A 20,524-nucleotide genomic window follows, 5' to 3' on the forward strand; every position below is an offset into this window, starting at 1 on the left:
CTCCTTACAAGACCCGCGCACCCGTGGTGCCCCACGGCCGGAAGCCTTCTAGCAGGTACTTCCGGTAGGCAGCAATGGCGGCGTTGTGGGACTTCGGCGTGAGGGGTCCGAAGGAGGCGGGCTGCGACAGCGGAGACGAGGAGGGCGATGAAGGAGATGAGACAGGAGAAGATGGAGAAGGGTTCACGCTGGACGAAGTGCTGCGCCTCGGCGGCACCAAGGTAAGGGAGGTGGGGTGGCGGCAGGGAGGGAGCGGCAGCACGTGGCTGATGGGCCCCCACACACGCGGGACAGGCCTGTCTGGGGTGACAGCGGGGCCGGGGTGGTGGTGGTGGTGGTGGGGGGGGGGGGGACGGGACGGGACGGACGGACTGTGGGGAGCGTTCCCCTTGTCACTGCCATGTGCTGCCGCCCGCAGCAAGACTACGTGATGCTGTGCGCCGTGGACGAGGCGGAGGAGATGGTGGACGGCGGCAGGAAGGACGCGATCGATGACCTAAAGGAAGGGGAGCTGGAGGCGTTCGTCAGTTCCCTGGGGATCAGCAAGTACGCGAAAAGCTGCCTGGTGGTGGAGGAGGATGACAGCGGCAGCGGCAGCCAGGAGAAAGAGAAACCCCCAAAGAAAGAGAAGAGCAAGAAAGAAGCTAATCTTCCTTCTTTAGAAAAGAAAAAAGATAAAAAAGCCAAGGAAAAGCCAAGCGGTGTGAAAGACAGCAAGAAGAAGCAAGCTGCTTCTGGTGAGCAGGGCCAGCACCTTTCAGCAAAGAAAGAGAGGCTGGAAGAAGATTTTGAATTTCATGCTAGACAAGGGATACTGATCAAACCAGGGGGCAAATGGTATGATCAGGAATACACCAGTGAGTTCTCTCCAGAGCCACAAAATCAGACGCTTCTCTCCAAGTATAAGGCCTTGGCTCAAAAGCTGTACGAACATGAGACGGACCTGTATAAGAATAAAACAGATTATCAGAAGAGGGCCTCTTCAGCCTGGATGAAGACTGTGGTGTCATCAGGTACCTTGGCTGATAGGATGGCAGCGATGACCCTTCTCATTCAGGACAGTGCTGTCCACAGTATCCAGTTTGTTGAGAATTTGGTAAACCTCATAAAGAAGAAGGGCAGCAGGCATCAGAGCCTCATGGCTTTGGATACTTTCAAGGAGCTTCTCCTCTCAGACCTCTTACCAGACAATCGAAAATTATGGTCTTTCTCGCAGCGACCTTTTAATGACATAGAGAAGATGTCGAGTGGCAACAGGGATTCCAGGGACAGGCGGCTGATACTGTGGTACTTTGAGCATCATCTGAAACTGCAGGTGGTAGAGTTTGTGCAAGCGTTAGAAACACTCAGTCATGATTCTCTGACAGCAGTGAAATCCCGAGCGCTGGCAGTTGCCCACGAGCTTCTCTGTAACAAGCCTGAGCAGGAGAAAGCTCTGCTTGTTCAGCTGGTAAATAAACTGGGAGACCCTCAGAACAAAGTCGCCACCAAAGCTTCTTACCTCTTAGAGACGTTACTTCACAAGCATCCAAATATGAAGGGAGTAGTGTGCAGTGAGGTGGAGAGGCTTTTGTACCGGTCAAACATTAACGTGAAAACTCAGTATTATGCCATCTGCTTTCTAAATCAGATAGTCCTCAGTCACGAAGAAAGTGCCCTGGCCAACAAGCTCATAGCTTTATATTTCTGCTTTTTTCGGAACTGCATTAAGAAAAGAGATGTTGAATCCAAAATGCTCAGTGCTCTTCTCTGCGGGGTGAACAGAGCTTACCCGTATGCTGAGACTGGTGATGAGAAGGTGAAAGAGCAAATGGACACGTTGTTTAAAGTTCTGCATCTTGTGAATTTCAGTACCAGCATCCAGGCCCTGATGTTACTGTTCCAGGTGATGGACTCTCAGCAGACTGTATCAGATAGATACTATGCAGCACTGTACAAGTAAGTGACAGGTTTAGCCTTCATACAAAAATTTCATTTTATGAAGTAGTCATCATTGACATGAAGTTGTAGAAACGCTTGTTTTGCTTTTAGGATCTTGTGAGTTCTGTGTCTCACTGGCTAAAAATTTCAGATGGTTTGTGTGAGCTAGAAGAAAGTGCATGTGATTTCTTTGTTTTAATATGGGGATAAAACAAATGGTAATGCTAGGTCCTGAGAACACAACATACACCTTGCATCCTTTGCAGCTGTTTCCTGGTGGCATGTTGTAATTCCAGATGTTATTTGAAACTTACTGATGACTTCTGAAATGATTTTTACAGGTACTGTGATAGCCTAAAATACGGTTTCTTTTGTTTTTTTTTTTTTTATATGGGGAAGAGAGAATATTACTTTAACATATTCTTTAGATCATTTAATTTGTGTGGTTGGAAAGCCTTGTGTTGTAAAAGTTACCTCTTCTTTTGCCCCAGCTGATTATTTAGACTCTTTGTAAGGTCCTTGCAGGCTGCTGTTTAGTTGACCAGAGGGAAATTGCTGATATTTTTATAAAGGGGAACTCAAGTTCCCACAGAATGTGCAATGCATTTAAAAGCCTTGCTGTGCTGGGCAGCCTGGGAAAAACATGGAGTAGAAAATGAACTTGCTAATATGTATGTAATAGGTCTGATTAGAAGCATGGTGCTTGCTACCTATTTTCTTTCTATTTTAACATCCAAGTAAATCAGATTTGTTTATTACTTTAAGTATCTCAGATTTTGAAACTGTTTTTAGTTGAACTTTGTTTCTTTATGTTTTCTTACATTTTTTTTTCTTTACTGATACAGGTTTTTTTAACTTTCATATTCCCATATATATATCTAGAAGTACACAGCTGTTGACAGTTCAGGGTTGATCACAATGATTTTGAGTGTTGGCAAACAAGCTGTCACTGGTCTTTTACATGGCACTCTGAAAAACTTATATGATTGTTGTTACTAGCAATTATTCTCCTACGTGCATTGTGACAATCAGCAATATTTTCTCCTATGTGTTCTACAGGAAGCTTCTAGATCCTGCTTTAGCAACCTGGTCAAAGCCATCCATGTTTCTAAATCTTATCTATAAATCTCTGAAGGCAGATGTAGTGTTACGGCGGGTGAAGGCCTTTGTGAAGAGGTTACTTCAAGTCACTTGTGGACAAATGCCACCCTTCATTTGTGGAACCCTGTACCTTCTGTCTGAGCTTCTGAAAGTAAAACCGGAGTTAAGGGTGCAGTTGCAGGATCATGTGGTATAAGATGATTTCATTATCTCATTGTTTTTTTCAATAAGAGCTGTTTTCATAAGCACCTTTCTCTAACCTCCTTAATAGTAATTTGAGAGTTTGCTAGTGTGTTATGTTATGGGAGAAAGGCCTTGAAAAATTATAACTACATTAAAAATCTGCATAGATGAAGGTGATTTAAGAATGCCAGTGGGTTTATGGACTTCATTCATGGAGAGGGAACTAATTTGCTAAATGCTGTGTAAGTCAGGAGGTGAGCATTCTTCACCCAAAAGCTTTATCAAGACATGGCCTGTTTGTTTCTTCTGTCTGCTGTCTCTGAAGTAGTGCTAGGCAGGACTGGGGTGGGTTTTTTTCCCCTCTTAGGCAGGGAGGGACCATTACACGTGTGTGATGTAAGCTGTAAAGTTTACATCAATTTTAAGTCCTGTATCAAGGCCAAAAATTTGTATTGCTTAAACGTCGGCCATCATTTGTTTGTATTTTTGTAAGTAGCTTCTTCAGCACTACAGGTACATTTTTCTAATAAATCAGAACAGAAGTGGAAAGGAAGAGCTGTTTGCTAACATAGTGTGTTGTTTAGGAGTCGGATGATGAAGAGTGCTTTAAGGATCAAGAAGAGCCTGAAGAGGATGAGGAAAAATTTGTGGATGCAGATAAAGAAGTAGAAGGTGAAGCGAAGAGCACAACGGAAAACACTGCTAAGACAAATGATTCAAATACAGCAGCTTCATGGGTGCATCATCTGAATTTGGGAGGTAAATTAGCAAGAAAATATAATTAAACTTCTAACATTGTGAAACAGTGGCATGTTGATAAAGGCTTGTAATATTAAGAGATTAAAACATTATTTAAATTTTTCAGATTCAAGTAATGTAGCTAAAGTTAAGATGTGTAACTGCTCATTCACTTGTGAAGCTTGCTAGCTTTGAACCTCTGTATCCCCAACTCCAAAAGCCAGGGGGTCCATCTTGAGTCTCCCCTGGAGGTTTCTGCCAGAGGCTCCAGGTAGGACCATTCTCCCCGGTTGCAACATAGAGCATATTATATGTATCTGTCCTGGCTGGGACTCGTGCAAGGGCTACTGCATGAACTATCTCTCATTTAATTTGCTCAAAGGCTTGTCGTTGCTCAGACCCCCGTTTGAAATAATTTTTCTTCCAGGTCACATGATAGAGAGGGCTTACAAACTGTAATTTGGGCTGTGCATTCTCCAGAACCCCACAGCACCCAAGAAAGCTTGTGTTTCTTTCTTATTAGTTGGTGGAGACATTGCTGTTACCTTGTAGATCACATCTGTGGGGATCTGGCGATGTCCATCTTGCCATTTTATTTCCGAAACTGAATCTCCTGTGCAGGTTTTATGGCAAAACCGTCTTTCAGCAGAATTTGGATTATTTTCCTCCCTTTCTCAAAAACTTCTTCTGCTGTATCGCCCCACACAATAATGTCATCAATGTATTGCAGGTGTTCTGGAGCTTGCCCCTGTTCCAGTGCAGTCTGGATCAGTCCATGGCAGATGGTAGGGCTGTGTTTCCACCCCTGGGGCAGTCGGCTCCAAGTGTACTGGACCCCTCTCCAAGTAAAAGCGAACAGTGTCCTGCACTCTGCTGCTAAAGGAATTGAGAAAAATGCATTGGCAATATCAGCCGTGGCATTCCACTTGGCTGCTTTTGACTCCAGTTTATATTGGAGTTCTAGCATGTCTGGTACGGCAGCACTCAATGGTGGTGTGACTTCATTCAGGCCACAATAATCTGCTGTTACCCTTCACACTCTGTGAGACCTTCACACTGGCCATATGGGGCTATTAAAGGGTGAGCATGTCCTGCTGATCACTCCTTGACTCTCTAGTCTACTGATCAGCCTATGGATGGGAATCAGGGAGTCTCGGTTGGTGCAATACTGCTGCCGATGCACTGTTGTGGTCGTGATTGGCATTTGTTCTGAGGGGCAAAGTATGTAACTCCCGCAGGCTGAGATAACCTTAGTCTAGTAACTAAGGTATAACACAAACCACTGCTGCTGCCACCAATAATAATAATGATAGGGAAATAACAAGGGAAGAGAATACAACTGCTCACCACCCACTGACCAATACCCAGCCCTATCAAGCAGTGATCTAACCCTTCCAAGTAACTATCCCCAGTTTATATACTGGGCATGATGTGCTGTGGTATGGAATACGCCTTTGGCTAGTTTGGGTCAGGTGTCCTGTCTATGCTTCCTCCCAGCTTCCCCTCCTCCCTGGCAGAGCATGAGACTGAGAAAGTCCTTGATCAGAGCAAATATTACTGAGCAGCAACTAAAAACATCAGTGCTATCAGCGTTGTTCTCAGGCTGAAAGTCAAAACACAGCACTGCGCCAGCTACTAAGAAGGAGGAAAATGACTGCTGCTGCTGAACCCAGGACAAATCTGCTCTAGTTCCGCTCTTTCTTGAGGACTTTTTTCAACAGAGCAGGGGTTTTCAGGAGCTTCCTTGGAAGCACGTAGGAACTCACCTGTACATTTGCTCATACAGTGGGGAAGGCCAGCTGAATAACCAAAATCAAAAGGAGCATGACCAGCATGTTGAAAGAGGTGATCCTGCCCCTCTGCTCTGCTCTCGTGAGACCTCACTTGGAGTATTGTGTACAGTTCTGGTGTCCTCAACATAAAAAGGACATGGAACTGTTGGAACAAGTCCAGACGAGGGCCACGAGGATGATCAGGGGACTGGAGTACCTCCTGTATGAAGACAGGCTGAGAAAGTTGGGGCTGTTCAGCCTGGAGAAGAGAAGGCTGCATGCAGACCTCATAGCAGCCTCCCAGTATCTGAAAGGGGGCTGTAGGGATGCTGGTGAGGGACTACTCATTAGGGACTGTAGTGACAAGACAAGGGGTAAAGGGTTAAAACTTAAGCACGGGAGGTTTAGATAGGATATAAGGAAGGAATTCTTTCCTGTTAGGGTGGTGAGGCACTGGAATGGGTTGCCCAAGGAAGTTGTGAATGCTTCATCCCTGGTGGTGTTCAAGGCAAGGTTGGACGAAGCCTTGGGTGATATGGTTTAGTGTGAGGTGTCCCTGTCTATGGCAGGGGAGTTGGAACTAGGTGATCTAAAGGTCCTTCCCAACCCTAACTTTCCTATGATTCTATGAATATCCTTGCTTGCTACTGAGTGCAGCTATGGCCTGTCCAGTTAAGGATGATGGGCAGCATTACTGTCATGGTAAAATGAAAATAATGCTGTCATAAAGTTGCCTGAGGAAATTTGTTTTCTTCTCCTCTGCCCCTCAGGCAGGAAGAGTGGAGCTTCCTATGATCCTATGCACCGGAGTCCATTATACTGTGGTGCTGAAAGTACAAGCCTTTGGGAACTGAAGAAAGTAAGGCATTCATATGTTTCAGATTACTGTGTTTATTAGTGCGGCCTTTGCATTTGTAGAGGAGAAAATGAATTTACTTATTCTTGGGGTAGCTACCTGGGAAATGTAACAGAAAGGTGAAAGCCAATACATTGTTTAGCTGTAAACTTGTATATGTTACATGTGATGCTGATATTCTGGATTAGGGGTTAGCAGTTTTTAAGTGGAGATTTGGATGGGAAGAATCTGTTTTGAGTTTCAGATCTTAGCTTTGTATCACTAAAGCTTTTTATGTAAGTTGGAATGTATTTAGTTCATGCAAGCAAAAGATTAGGAGCTGAAGTTCTTCAGCTGTTCAAGGGCAGAGTACATCAGCCTTGCACTACTGCATGCATCTGTGGTATTGGTTGAGTTACAGAGCAGTCTGATGACATAGTGGTGTTGTCAGAAGTCATGTCAAGCTGAATAATGATTGCATTTCTTTTTGGAGTAGAAATAAATAATCTGTTAATGTTTTTCAGCTTTCTGAACATTTTCATCCATCTGTGGCCCTATTTGCAAGAACAATTCTAGAAGTAAGTGCTTCTTCTAATCTGGAGTTTGGAAGGTTGATTTATGTAAGCTGTCCTTTGACATTTGAAAAATACATCATAAAGCCTCCTTGCACGCTGCACCACTGTTATGTACACTGAAAGGCAAAGCTTTTCAGGGAATTAAAGTGTACTGTATAGAGTAGGCTGTTCACAGAAGTAATTAAGTTGCTATAAATGTGGGTGTTACATGGTCCTTAAACATTTTCTAGAGTTTTGGTCTATATTTAACATGAGTTTTTATGTGGGGAACCCTACTGTTAGAGCAAATTCTTTTTTGATACTGTTATGGTATTGTGTCAAAAATACTCAAACTTACATAATAATGTATTTAGAATATTTATTTTCACTTGAATATATGGTGTACAAGTAGTGCTGAAGATTAGCTGCTGTTAGCACAGTACATTTCAATGCACTTCATTAGTGAAACAAGATGAGGGAGGTGGTTTTTAGTTAAGAAAATACTGAAATTCCAAAAATAAGAACCTGCACAGGAGTGTATAAACTGGTCAGGTATATGTGATGAAGTATCCGCAGGTCCTTGTCTTTGACTTAAAGTGTGGTTTAATGTTGTTCTTTGTCTGAATCCTCTGTGTTGCTGTCTTTCTAAAATGAAGACCTCAATGATATTTGGCTTTTTTCTTCTTTCAGGGAAATCACATTCAGTACTCGGGTGACCCTTTGCAGGATTTCACATTAATGAGATTCTTGGATCGCTTTGTGTACAGAAATCCCAAACTCCATAAAGGCAAAGGTATGAACTTCTCTGTACATACTAGCATATGATCTTGTCTATTGATATTGGCCGAACTCTTTTGCTCTCAGATTGCCAAGTAGCCCTTGGTGTTTATCCGGTGCTTTGTTGCATGTCATGCAACAGGAGTGAGATCAGTATTCAGGAGATGTCTGCAACTCAGAACTAGCTGACAGTCACATACTGCTGCCTCTCACATCCACAGTGCAGAAATTGCTGCTTTCCAGCTGTGCAGCCACCAGCATGTACTGGTGCATGGATTTCTTCATCCCCAAGCGCAGAACTCTGCCATTCCCTCTACTGGTCTGCATGAGGTTCCTGTCAGCCCATTTCTCAGGCCTCTTGTGGTCCTTATGGTTGGCAGCAAAACCGCAAAACCCTCTGGTCTGTCAGTCACTCCTCACAGTTCTGTATCAGTAGTAATTTGTTTCTGATTTATGTTTTTCTATAGAAAACACCAGCAGTGTGGTAATGCAGCCGAAGAAGAAGCAGTTTATGAAAGATATGCAGAATTTTGCAGGTAAGATTCTTTTCAGTTAAGATTAGGATGGCTAAAAGATTTTATCTAGTTATTGCAGACATGTGTCATCTGCACCATCTGTGCTATTTCTGTTAGCAATAAAAGAAAGTCCTGCCCATCAGGAGTGCAGTGGTGGTGTCTGATGTTCAGGATCAGGTCTAATCTTGTTGAGGGTGTGTGGAATCTCCACAGCTTCAACTTTTTATCCTTTGAATCATTTTAAGAACGAATGGCATAAAGTCAGTTACTTCAGCTGTTAGCCTCTTGAGTAGTATAGAACATAGTTTCAAATTTGTTTGGCAATGTGACCACTTAGGGGAGGTGGGGAAAAAGCTAAAGAAAGCCTTGCAACTTATTTGAGGTAATATTTCTAGTTAAAAAGATATCCTGGGTTTTCTGTTGTGGTTTAAGAAGAGCAAATTGTTAGGGTACTAGTCTTAGGGAGATATGAGTTTATAAATAGGAAATATTCTGCTCACAAACATGCCATTCTTTGTCTGGCATCCTAGTTTTATGAATAATATTTGTTGGAGTTCATAAAAATACCTAAAATTATATAAGAAGGATGGAAAGGATAAACCTAGCTTTGCTAGAGATAAGTCTGGGGGCAGCATGCTAATGTTTGAGGGATAATGTGCCAGTCAGGTCCTTAGCTCTGCTGTTTCAGTGGGAGGAGCAAAGACATCAAGGGTTATTGATATGTTAGAAACCATGGAAACACCTAAGAATGGTCACATAGGAATTAGGGTTTCTCCCCCAAGACAGGTGGCAGGATCATTAGCCCAACTGAAAAGCATCTGCATTAATGCCCATAACATGGGCAGCAAATAAGAGGAGCCAGTGGCCATTGTGCAGCAGAAAAGCCATGGCATAGCTGCCATCACAGAAACACGGAGTGCTGCAGTAGGTGGCTGTGAAGCCTTCTGAAGGGGTAGGCAAGGAAGAAGAGGTGGTGGGGTGGCCCTGGAGACAGGGTGAGGCTCAGTCCCTTCTGCAGCATGTTCAGCTGGTGTATGATCCTGCCTTGCAGCTGCTGATGTGTATTTCTACTGCCAGGAGTGCCAGGCAGAAGTGGTTTCAGTGTTTTAGTGCATGACAGCAAGTTTGTCTGATTTCTTACTGCCTTTTTTTCCCCTTTTTTTCCTTTTATTTATATATTTTTTAATGCATTCCTGCTGTAGGTGTTTGCAAACCTCCCTGTTTAACTCACAGTCTGTTTGAAGAGGTTTTGAGATGAGCTCCACTTTTTTTTAATGGGTGACACTGGGTATCTACATATTTCTGTCTGTGTATGGTGTTTAACCTTGTAAAAGAATAACAGTAATTTCAACCGGAGGTCAAATCAGTTCTATTTTTCTTTTTGCAGTCAACAGTAAGGAATTCCGTGCCAAAGACGAAAGTAAAATCCCAGTGGATGAAGTGTTTTTTCACAGGTAACGAAATACTTGTGAATGTTCATTTGAAGTGGTGGTTTTTAATGCAGTGCCATCAAAACCCATTGCATTTTGTTGAGTATTCTGTGGTATTCCAAGTGTTTTGAAAATTTGATTAATTTGAGTGACTTCTGATGATAGTACTTTCCTTAGAACGTAATTTCAACATCTGTCAAAAGTGCTTAGGTAAGAGTATCCCTTATGAAGATAAGCAACCAGTGCTTGTAGTCCAAAATTATGTAAGTTGACATTGTAATAAGGAAGCCTTAAACAATGGGTAGTGATGAATGGCTTGTGGGTTGTAATTCTCGCGCATTAGAAGTATATTAAAAAAAATGGAATAGATCTTGTTTATGTTGTTTGCATCAAAGCTTATTAGAATGGAACAATGCAAAAAAAGTCAGAGGAGCTAGTTTTGCCTGTCTTTTTTTATTATAGTCATAGGTCATGATGTTGAAATGTAACTGTAACATTAAAATTGAAGTGATACACATATGGCAAGGATTTATTCTTAGCTCAAAATACTGGTTAGTGTCTCCTTAGGAAATCAGTGTTTGAATTAACTTCATTTACTTTGTTGAATTCACTTTGTTTGGTTTTGTTTTGTTAATATAGTCATTGCTTTTGTGAAGTATCAGGTTAATGGAACTTACTATTTTAAATCAGTTGATACAATATTGACAAATACAATATAAAAAAGAAATTAAAAAGTGGTATTAGTTTTGAGACTAAAGAAAAGCAGTTTAAAAGCATGCCCCCTATGGAAAGTTAACAGCTGGTAACTGTGATCATACATTTAAAGTCTTCCATACAAAGTGCTGTACTCTTGCTTTTGTATCTGCCCAGAATTGCTTTCTGTGTTTGATGGCTCTTTAATGTGAAATGAAGGAGAGAAAGTGGTTTAAAATGGCTGACAGCAGGTAGAACTGAGCACGCAGAAGAAGAGGGCTACAGGAGAAAATTTAATAGAACTTAATGGGTGAATCTCGCCCCCCCACCCCTCCCAGTTAGACTCATGTTGAACTTGATCCTTTCTTCATCAGTATAAAACAGATTTTCGCATCTTTCTTATACCCTTTCATAAATTCACTATGTTCAGAATAATTTCTGGCACCTTTGGCTGTGAAACTTCTTGGTTTAAAATCTTACAGTAATGGTTTATATTCTTTGAAATGATTTGAGATGCGTTTGAAACCATTACTTAACTGGCAACATACACGTGAAACAGCTTGCAGATTGTTTTGGGGTTTTATTTTAAATAAACTTATCACAAAGATCATTACTTGTAATCTTGTGTCTAAGAGCAATGTATTATTTCAGATTTTATTCTAAGTTTGATAAGAGGAGAGAGAAACAAAGGCGTCAGGACGATGAAGAAAGTGTGGAAGATGTAGATGACGATGAATTTGAAAGAGCATTGGGTAAGGTTGGGGTTTTATTCCTTGTAGTAACTATGCCGGTATTTCCTGCTTTTGCAGATCATTAATTTATCCTTTCCATAGTTTATATTATATAAAAGGGCCAGATACAGGAATATGGAAGTGGAAAAAAACTGGCTTTCCAATTCCTATTCCAGCACCCTACTACAGCCAGCATTTCATCCTATCCATCACACAAGGCAACTGGATGGCCGCCTTGTAACAGAGGTCTTGCTCTCTCTACTCCAATAGTTGCTTACTCAGATGGGTAGCAATTGTCTGATTTTGAACATAAGCTTGTGGTTGGCAGTTCATGCCGTTTTTTTCTTTTCCATATGTATTCTGAGAGTTAAATAACTTTCTCTACCAGCATGCAACATTTGCTTCTGTTCTTTCTTTACTGTTTGGCCTTTTTCAATCTTCCTTATATTCTTCCTTACATCTTTCATGAGGTCATTTGTTCAGTTAGGTGCGTAGCAAACTTTCGCAGCAGTCTTAGCTCTTCCTGTAGCATGTACCTTGTTTGCTCTGGAATTAGTGTATGATTGGTTCCAGAGTATGAATTTGTTAGAGTACCATAAAATGTCCATTATTTTATGTTTTCATATTTTATTTATAGAATAGATATTTATATCTATTTATCTATATATTTATTTATAGAATAGATATATTTAAAAAAAAAAACCTGAACTAACCCCACAAAAACCAGCTAGCTCTCCATAACTGATTCGTACAGTATTTTTAGAGAATTCTGAGCTCCCATAGCAGCATTATTCCTTGATGACTCAAGTAGCATGGGCAAGAATCTGTTAATAATTGTGTTGTTTTATTGTTAGTACCTCTAAGTTGATTGTCTCTGGGAATTTGATTCATATATTCAGAAGCTTTAATTAAGTACCCTCTAATGTTAGTGTTTACCCTTTGAAACAAGTTGTAATTTTTCAGGTTTTGTTTCTATCTGCTATTTTGTATAGCAGTTTGTTCTTAAGTGAATCTGATGATAGGAGCTCTTATCCTTTAGTATGCTTGCTTTTCTGTGAAAAATTACAGTGAATACTCGTTATCTAAATATTAAAATGCAGATTAGCCAGCATGACACTTGCTTGGAGTTTCTTAATTGAGTTCTATCTGGCTTGGATTGAGACTTGCGATATACCACCTGCCATCTCAGTTTGAATCACTGAGCAACTGTGTGTGCAGTGTTTCAAACTGTTTGTATCTGCTTCCACATCATCTAGTTCTGGCCAGAAATTACATCCTGGATAAAAGAAAACTTTCATTATTTTTCACAGATAAAAAATCCAGTTAGCTTTAAGTAACTGTTTTGTAGAGTATTTTTCTGTAGGAGCATGAACCCTTTGGTATCAGGGCCCTTTGTTACTGATGCAGATTATATAAACTGCTCAGAAAAATGATACCTAGAAATAATCTATTTTGAAATTACTTCATATTTCTTTGTTTGACTTTGTAGTAATAAATGATTTTTCCCCCCCAGATGCATTTGAAGCTGCTGATAATGCCATTGTTGGCCAGGATGACCTTGATTTTGCTGGGTAAGACTTGAAATTGGTTGTTTCATCTCTTCATATCTATGTAGAGTTTTACTTTGCAAAATTGCACAGACCTTTTTCAAAGCCATTCAGAATATCACCTTGCAAAAAGGGCAGTAGCAGCTGAATGCTGGGTAATGCTGCTTTTCTGCATGTCCCATAATGGAGCATCGTGGTCCTGTGGTTCTTACAGTCTGCTGGCTTGACACATGCAACCTGTAGTATTTTGTTTATACAATGCAGTGACTCAATAAGCAAGGTAAAAATCTTGGTTTTCATGGTCTCAGGTTTCTGTTCTGAGAATTGCCAAGTACAGGAGTAGGTAGAATGGGACATAATGGTACTGCTGCAATAAGGACTGGTTGAACTGGACCTACTGCAGTAAATAAACTTTATGAAATGCAGAATCACAGAGCTCAGTTCTCAGGAATTCAGCAGCTTCATGAATCATAGACTAATTTAGGTTAGAAAAAGACCTTTAAAATTTAAAAAGACCTTTAATGATTAAGTAGCCTCTTTTAATCAACACAGAAACTTTCTTTCCTTGAGGTGAAAGGAGAATTAAAGCTTAAACTGTTTTTGGAACCTGAACATTTTTGTGAACTGGACTGATGTGAGTAAAAAATAGTAGAAAGGAGACAAAATCCAAATAACTGTCTAGCACATGAAGAACCATGTTTCCTTACTTAAAGGAAAAGAAAGTATTATTTCTTCATTTAGTAGAGTTGCTAGGGATAGCAGCAATGTGTGTGTCTTGCAGAGAAGACTGTCTGAAAAGGAGCAAAGGCACATAGCAGATAAAATGCTGCAGCTGACATTTTTGTTAGTTTCATAATATGATTCTCTTTAGAACTTCTTAAAATGGTTGACTTTTATAATACAGTTCCACATGTTGATGCTGAAAGCATCCTCGAGTGCATAACGCATGTTTCTTTGGTCTCAGCCTACATGTATAGTGGTTTGCAATGATCTTGAACTTTTCGAATATAGTGTTTGCCAGTGGATGTCATCTGGGTGTAAACAGTATTTTGCCAGGTAAAGTGCTACGCTTGTTTCATATTTTTTTAGTAATATAAAAAAGAAAGCCAAAGGCAGTAAGAAAGGCCAAAGAAGTGAAGGATCCAGTGCTGATGGGGAGGATTCTGATGATGAAGATGAATTCAGTGATCTGGATGATGAGGAAGTCTCCTTAGGAAGTATGGAGGAAGACTTTGACGAGGATATGGATGAAGAGGGAGGTGTATTTATGGATGTGTCTGATGATGATAACAGCCCAGGTAAAGCACCATTTCTTACAACAAAAAAAAAAAAAGAAAAGAGCTTTAAAACTAGGTTATCTAGTATGTAATTGCATATATAAATTCAGATTCAATTACCTAAGTGGGAGGTTTGGCTTTCAAGTAAAGAAGTGACAACCAGTCCTTCTCTGGACAATGAAGTCTTGAGAGATACATTGCCTGGAACAGTCTCCCAAGTACGAGTGGGAATTTGGCATCTGGGGATAAAAATTTGCAAGGAAGACTTGTTTGTTTCATTCTGAAAACACTGGCAGGAACAAAATAGCTTTATACACATATAACTGGCTACAGTAGGCAGAAATATTAAAAGATCTCGAAGAGAAAAATAGAAAGGAAGGGTTGCTACTTGGTGACTTTTTTTTTTATTAGTTCTTTAGACCTAATTAATGTTTGGGTGTCAGGATTTTTTTTAAACGAGGTAACTTTTATTTTAATTGCTGTCTCATAAGTAACAGCTGCTCTTCTAATACAACTATGCACCCAAATTTTTATTACCATTGTAATAATAACTGATGTTGCACCTTCATGATTTTATTATCTTTTCAACTGAGAAGCACAGCTTACACTGCACATGCTTTATGTGGCTGGAAAAGCACAGATTAATGAGGTATTTCAACTAACAACTGAAGGTCACAGGGAGATTGAGGGTAGAGGAGGTAAATTATTCATAGCGCTGTTAACACAGTAGCCGTTCATATTATCATTTCACCCAATTTACCAAGCGGACATTCAAGGCATATGTAACACCTGTTTTTAACCTTCATATTTTATGTATCTTAGATTTGTATTCCTTTTTGATGCTGTGGAAAAATCATAAAGAATGGCACACCACTGACAAATTTTTAATTGTCTGGGTTGAAGAAATCCCATAATTGGTTGTGTGTGCTGTGTTTTAAACTATTTTAAAGTAATGACTTGGACCACTGTAAATCAAAAAATGCCTAAAAAGAAATTTTAGTCTCTGCTGTGCTTTAAATATATGTACATGGTGTGAGAATGAGGGGTTGATGTATCTTTTTCTTTTCTGTCAGACCCAAACAATAACAAACAATTGAAGTCTGTCAATAAAAAGGGCAAGAGAAAGAAAGATATGAATTTTGCGGGATCACTTGAAGGTAAGGGAACAGTGCCATGATTTCCATGTGAGAAAGCTTAATACAAATACAGTCTGAAGAAATTTGGGTTTTGGTACAGCAAATTATCTATGCTTTTGGATGAATAAACCATGAATTAAAAGGAGGCTGTCCTTCAATCACCATGGCCTAATTCAGAGTAACAATCTGCTGTTGGGACTCAAATCAGGAACTTACGAAGGAAGGATGAAGTTGTACTTGGGGTTTGTGCATCTGTTCTAATGTCTGATGCACAGATTTGTGCTAGTACTTCTTGGTTGGAAACTGCTCTTTCCTTTTTTTTTGGAGGGGGAGGGAAGGTGAAGAATTAACATTTCTAACAGCTATTTTAGATGGTCTGTCAAAAAATGTCAAAAACCCCACCAAAACCCAACCACATGGTAACACTTTAGTTTAGCGTATTTCTGAAGTTGAAATTCTGTCTTACAAGAATAGTGCTTTTTGTTTGAAGGATCCAGCCGAGGAAAGAAGAGAAAACTCCAAGATGCCAAGATACTGGCATCTGCAGAGGAGGTGAGTTTGATCAGTACTTAGCAAAAAGAGATCAAGCATTTTACCTGGTTCTTTGTAATAAAATTCTAAAATTTCTCTCTTTAAAGTTTGGCTCTCTGCTGGATGAAAATGTTGGGTCTAAGTTTGATAATATTGGAATGAACGCCATGGCCAACAGAGATAACGCAAGTAAGTACATGGTACAAACAGCAGAAAGGTGTAATGCTGTTTTACTTTCTCTCTCTTGGAGCTCTGTAGTTAACAAGATGTACCTTCTCTAACTGAAATTCAAACATGGTCAGAAGTCACAAACAGGGACAGTAGGTCACTGTCAGTAAGACATGACTTATCCAGTTACTAGCCCAGTGCTATTAACTGTGTCTACTGGGGAGAAGGCTTCAGAAAAGATGAAGAGGCTATCATGTGGCCCTTTCACACTGTAAATAAAGATGGGCAGCATGCTGTCTGTCAAGCATTTGTGTGAATTTTGCTCTGATAAAGTGTCCTGGATTCTTGTAAAAGGAAGGCATGTGACATGGCCACTTATATGCCTACTGGGGTATTTCCTTGCAGTATCAGTGAAGCAAAAGTAGTTCCCCAGAAATAATTCTAATAAATTAAATATGCATATACTGAGTGAATAATCAGTCCTCTCTAGAGCTTTTACAATTCTTGCTGGTGTCACCTGAAAAATGTGAACAGCAGTGCTCAAACACTGTACTCCTAACACAAGCATATCCAGCATTAGTAAAATACAAAGCAATGGAAAGAGTGGTCTTAAACTTTGAGGTGCTGAGAAGGTGGGGTATGTTCTGTAAAATGAAAACCCCAAAACTTTCTCTGCTGTCAACACCAAAAAGGCAGCTTGCACTTTATTAACATTTATAAATACAACAGCCAAGTTTTAACTGTTACATGTTTCATCTGTATTTTACATCGTTATCAGAGATAGCTGTTGACTCCTCATCACCTTTTCTCTTACAGATATTAAACAGATCCAGTGGGAAATAGAGCGTGACAAGTGGCTTCATGACCGGGATGTGAAAAGCATCATCAAAAGGAAGAAACAGTTCAGGCACAAAGGGCTAAAAAACAAGTACAAAGGCAAGAAATCAAAAAGATGAACTGGACATTTGAATGTGGACATTTTTTACAATAATTATTCTAAAATAATTTTTCAGTCAATCACACACCTTTCTTACTTCAGTTCTTGCTGCTTAACCATGCCATTTGGTCATTCTCCCTTATACCGTGAATTCCAGACCACTCATTGGATTTGTAATACACTGAAAAATAGGAAAATCCATGTCAGCTCCAAGTGAGGCATGTCCAAAGTTGAGCCACTCTGGCTGTTTTTGTTGGATGTACAGTCCTTCAGTTCCAAGGAGTCTATCCAACAGTGACACTCCAACCACACCTCTGCATAACAGTAAACACTTCTGCAGTGTCTCCTGGGATAAGTTTTAAGCAATAATAAAATTGGGTTTGTATGAAGGATACAGCAGAAGCTTCAGCCTCCTTCTGAAGCCAACAGCTGCAAACCTACCTTCCAGAATTGATGGGAACTTCTTCTGCATTGTGTATCTGAAATCTGGCAAAAAAGATAAGTCACAGTTACTTTATCCACCATGTTTAGGGCAAATAATTAAATGCACTATTTTTCTAACTAGATTAGTTTTACCTAAGTTTGAGTTCCTTAGTTACAGCCATCATTAAATAATGTGATCTGAATTCACTTTTTTTACATTGTATTACAGACTGTATTCAGTTTATTTATGTGCAGCCCTATCATCACAGTATTTTCTAAGCTTCCTCACGATTGTGATAACCAAATACAAGCTACAGATTCACAGGAAGCTGGATGCCTCTATCAGACTGCTGTGCAAATGACAACAGGCAAAACTACTTTGCTTCCTAACACAGCCTTAGGTGTTCGCTGAATCCTCATGATGGGTGCTCTGGCAACCCAACAGAAAATCATGTAATGACAGCTTTGTGCTAGTTTAATGAGCTACAGCAGCTCACAGAAGGATCTTTCCAATGCTAGTACAAGCACAAAGAAGGCATTAAAACACACTGAGTTGTTAAAAGAGCTCATTGCACCTTCCAGAACTACACCAACTACAGCTTATCTTCTGCAAAGGCATAGAGGAACTAGGACCTAGAACTGAAAAGGAGAAATGAGAAACCATGAATGTCCAGCACCAAGCTAGCAAGATAGGCCCATACACCTATTCTGCAGATTTCGATTATATATTTTTTAATAAAAATGCAAAGAAAGATAGCTGAAGTGTAACAGCCAGCGGGCATCTGATAAGAAATGCCAACTGACATAGCGTAGGTGAAGTTAGGCTTGAGCTACTGCTGAAATGGGTGGGCTTGTGCCCTCCAAGAAACCACAGCAGCTACCTTTTGGCTGGCACTGGCTGTGCTGGTAGCAGGACTGCTTTCTCCCACAGCTCTGGCAAACCAGCACTGCAACCTGCAGAGCCCTGAATGCAAAGTAAGACCACTGCTGCGCAGAGCACATCTTGCAGTACTGAGCTGCTGCTTGGCTTATTTTTGTGTTGCTGAGGTGGAGAGTCCTAAGTCTGAAAGACTTGAGGGACTGAAGCTGAATCATGAGGAAGATGATGCTGGACAACTCATGCCAGCTGGGTCTGTTGTCTACCTGGGAAATGTCAAATCACAGACCCTGTGAGACCTATACCCCAGAAGGGGTACCCCTTCAGGGATGAAAGAGGATTGATAACTACCTCATTGCAGACAGCCTCATTTTTAAATTTAAATGCCCGTTTGAACTGATGCTGTTAACTATTCAAACACACAAACCCAGCTTTGTTCCTGGGGGCCATGTACTGCCTTTCAAGACTGTCTCCATGGTTTTGGCTTTGCAAAACGAAAACAGCAGCTTGTCTTTGCCAGCTATACTCGAGGTGCCGTGCAACAAGCAACACTGTGTGTGTACCTACACTAACACAAGCCGAGCCATGTCATTATTAGACCCTAATTTACAACCCCCCGCGCAGGCAGCGTGAGGTGTTCCGAAGGCGCCTCAGGCGGGGAGAAGCTCGCCCTGCCCCGGCCGCCATCCCGTCCCCCGGCCGTCCCGCCGCACCTTGGCTGCGGTCCATGGCGCGGTAGAGCAGGAAAGCGCCGAGCACCCCCACCGTCTCCAGCACCAGCAGCCCTTTCGCCACACGCCGAGCCATTGCTGCCGCCTGGCCACAGCGTCCGTCCGCCACCGACCGTACCGGCCACACATGCGCCGTTTCCGCGCAGCGGGCTGCGCATGCGCATGCATCACCTCGCGTCTGCCTCCTGTGGTGGTAGACGGTTGAGCGCGGACGTTTGTGTTGCGGTTCCGCTGAGGTGCTGCCCTGCTGCCCGGCTGCGGGCTGCCACAGTGGAAGGTGGCAGGAGCTGCCCCAGTCCCATCGCTGCCTGGGCAGGCCCAGCCGGGCGGCTGCCTGGCACAGTGGTGGTGGTGGGTGCTGGTGGCAGTCCGTGACCCTCGCTGGTCACCTCTGGCTGCGGGCAGCTCTCCCGACGTGGCACTGCCTGATTCTGCTGCCCAGGGACACCCGCTGTCCTGCCCTCCCTCAGTCAGCTGGGAGCTGGTGGCATGTGTGCTGCCACAGTTAAGAGGCCAGGCCAGGTTTTGTACCATGCTGAGGATCATGAGCAGGTGCTCCCCAGTAAGCAGGGGAGTAGGCCCACTCCCCAGTGCTGTGCTCCTGCTGCTTCAGCTGGTGGAGGAGCAGTGCTGTGCTTCCTAGGAGCCATCACTGTTCTGTCTGTTCCCTGCTAGGGGACTACACAGCTAGGTACATGAGGCTCACAGCTGTTAAAAAGGGATCCTAGTTCCTTCATGGGGATGTTGACAAAACCTGTGTCATGCGAGATCATCAGGGACTGTAGTGATAGGACAAGGGGTAATGGGTTCAGGCTAAAATGGGAAGTTTAGGTTTGATGTAAGGAAAAAGTTCCTTGCTGTGAGGGTGGTGAGGCACTGGAATGGGTTGCCCAGGGAAGTTGTGAATGCTCCATCCATGGTGGTGTTCAAGGCCAGGCTGGACAAAGCCTTGGGTGACATGGTCTAGTGGGAGGTGTCCCTACCCATGGATTGGAACGAGAGGATCTTCAGGTCCTTTCGAACCTAATCATTCAATGATTTGGTAATTCTACCTCAGTATTCGTCTTTTTTGGTGGGAAAAAGGGTGTTAGTCCAGACTACCTTCCATATAGGGGTATTTAAAAACTAGAATGGCAGCATCCTTTCCTTGCCAGTAGTATTCTTCCGGTTCTGTAGTTTTGATTTCAGTGTTTTATATCATTCGCTATCTATTTCTCTTGACTCATAGAGTGGGGCTGGCTTTATTGACAAAATAAAACCTCTTGGGATTTTTCTTAATAGGGATTTCCTTAGTGAGATGCTATTTATTCCCATTAATGTTATGGAAGATTAGGTCTAATATTTTGCTGCTCATTCCCACAGAGTGATTAATTATTCAATTCTGTTTCCCTGGTGGCTGAGGTTGCAAGAATTACTTGCTCGCAGTGGGATTTCTTACTAAAGTAATCCTGCTCTGTAGATTGTCAGTGGACAGGATCAACTAAGGTTCCATTTCCAGAAAGGAGGGAAGGTAGGAGAGAAAGAAACATATCAAGTTTAGGGGAGGGTAGAAGTAATGCCAAGGATTTCTGCTCCACCCTTTAATAATGTCTAGTTAAAGGCCCTTACTGCATTAAACTAACAGTTTCACACCCCAGAGGTGGCAAAC

At 41.7% G+C, this 20,524-nt stretch overlaps 1 protein-coding gene across 1 annotated transcript; it reads left to right on the forward strand.

Moving 5' to 3' along the window:
• The first annotated feature begins 60 nt into the window (after positions 1–60).
• On the forward strand, positions 61–17,596 carry CEBPZ (CCAAT enhancer binding protein zeta). Its single transcript, XM_005146031.4, has 16 exons — positions 61–221; positions 419–1,938; positions 2,980–3,211; positions 3,789–3,963; positions 6,485–6,573; positions 7,074–7,127; positions 7,794–7,896; positions 8,348–8,416; positions 9,783–9,849; positions 11,170–11,270; positions 12,763–12,820; positions 13,886–14,094; positions 15,147–15,230; positions 15,700–15,761; positions 15,848–15,929; positions 16,725–17,596. Exons 1-16 carry the CDS (start codon positions 75–77, stop codon positions 16,862–16,864), a joined length of 3,192 nt encoding a protein of 1,063 aa, XP_005146088.2. The 5' UTR covers positions 61–74; the 3' UTR covers positions 16,865–17,596.
• The last annotated feature ends 2,928 nt before the right edge of the window (positions 17,597–20,524 follow it).

Source organism: Melopsittacus undulatus, chromosome 3 (genome assembly GCF_012275295.1).
Source record: "Melopsittacus undulatus isolate bMelUnd1 chromosome 3, bMelUnd1.mat.Z, whole genome shotgun sequence".
Taxonomy (NCBI): domain Eukaryota; kingdom Metazoa; phylum Chordata; class Aves; order Psittaciformes; family Psittaculidae; genus Melopsittacus; species Melopsittacus undulatus.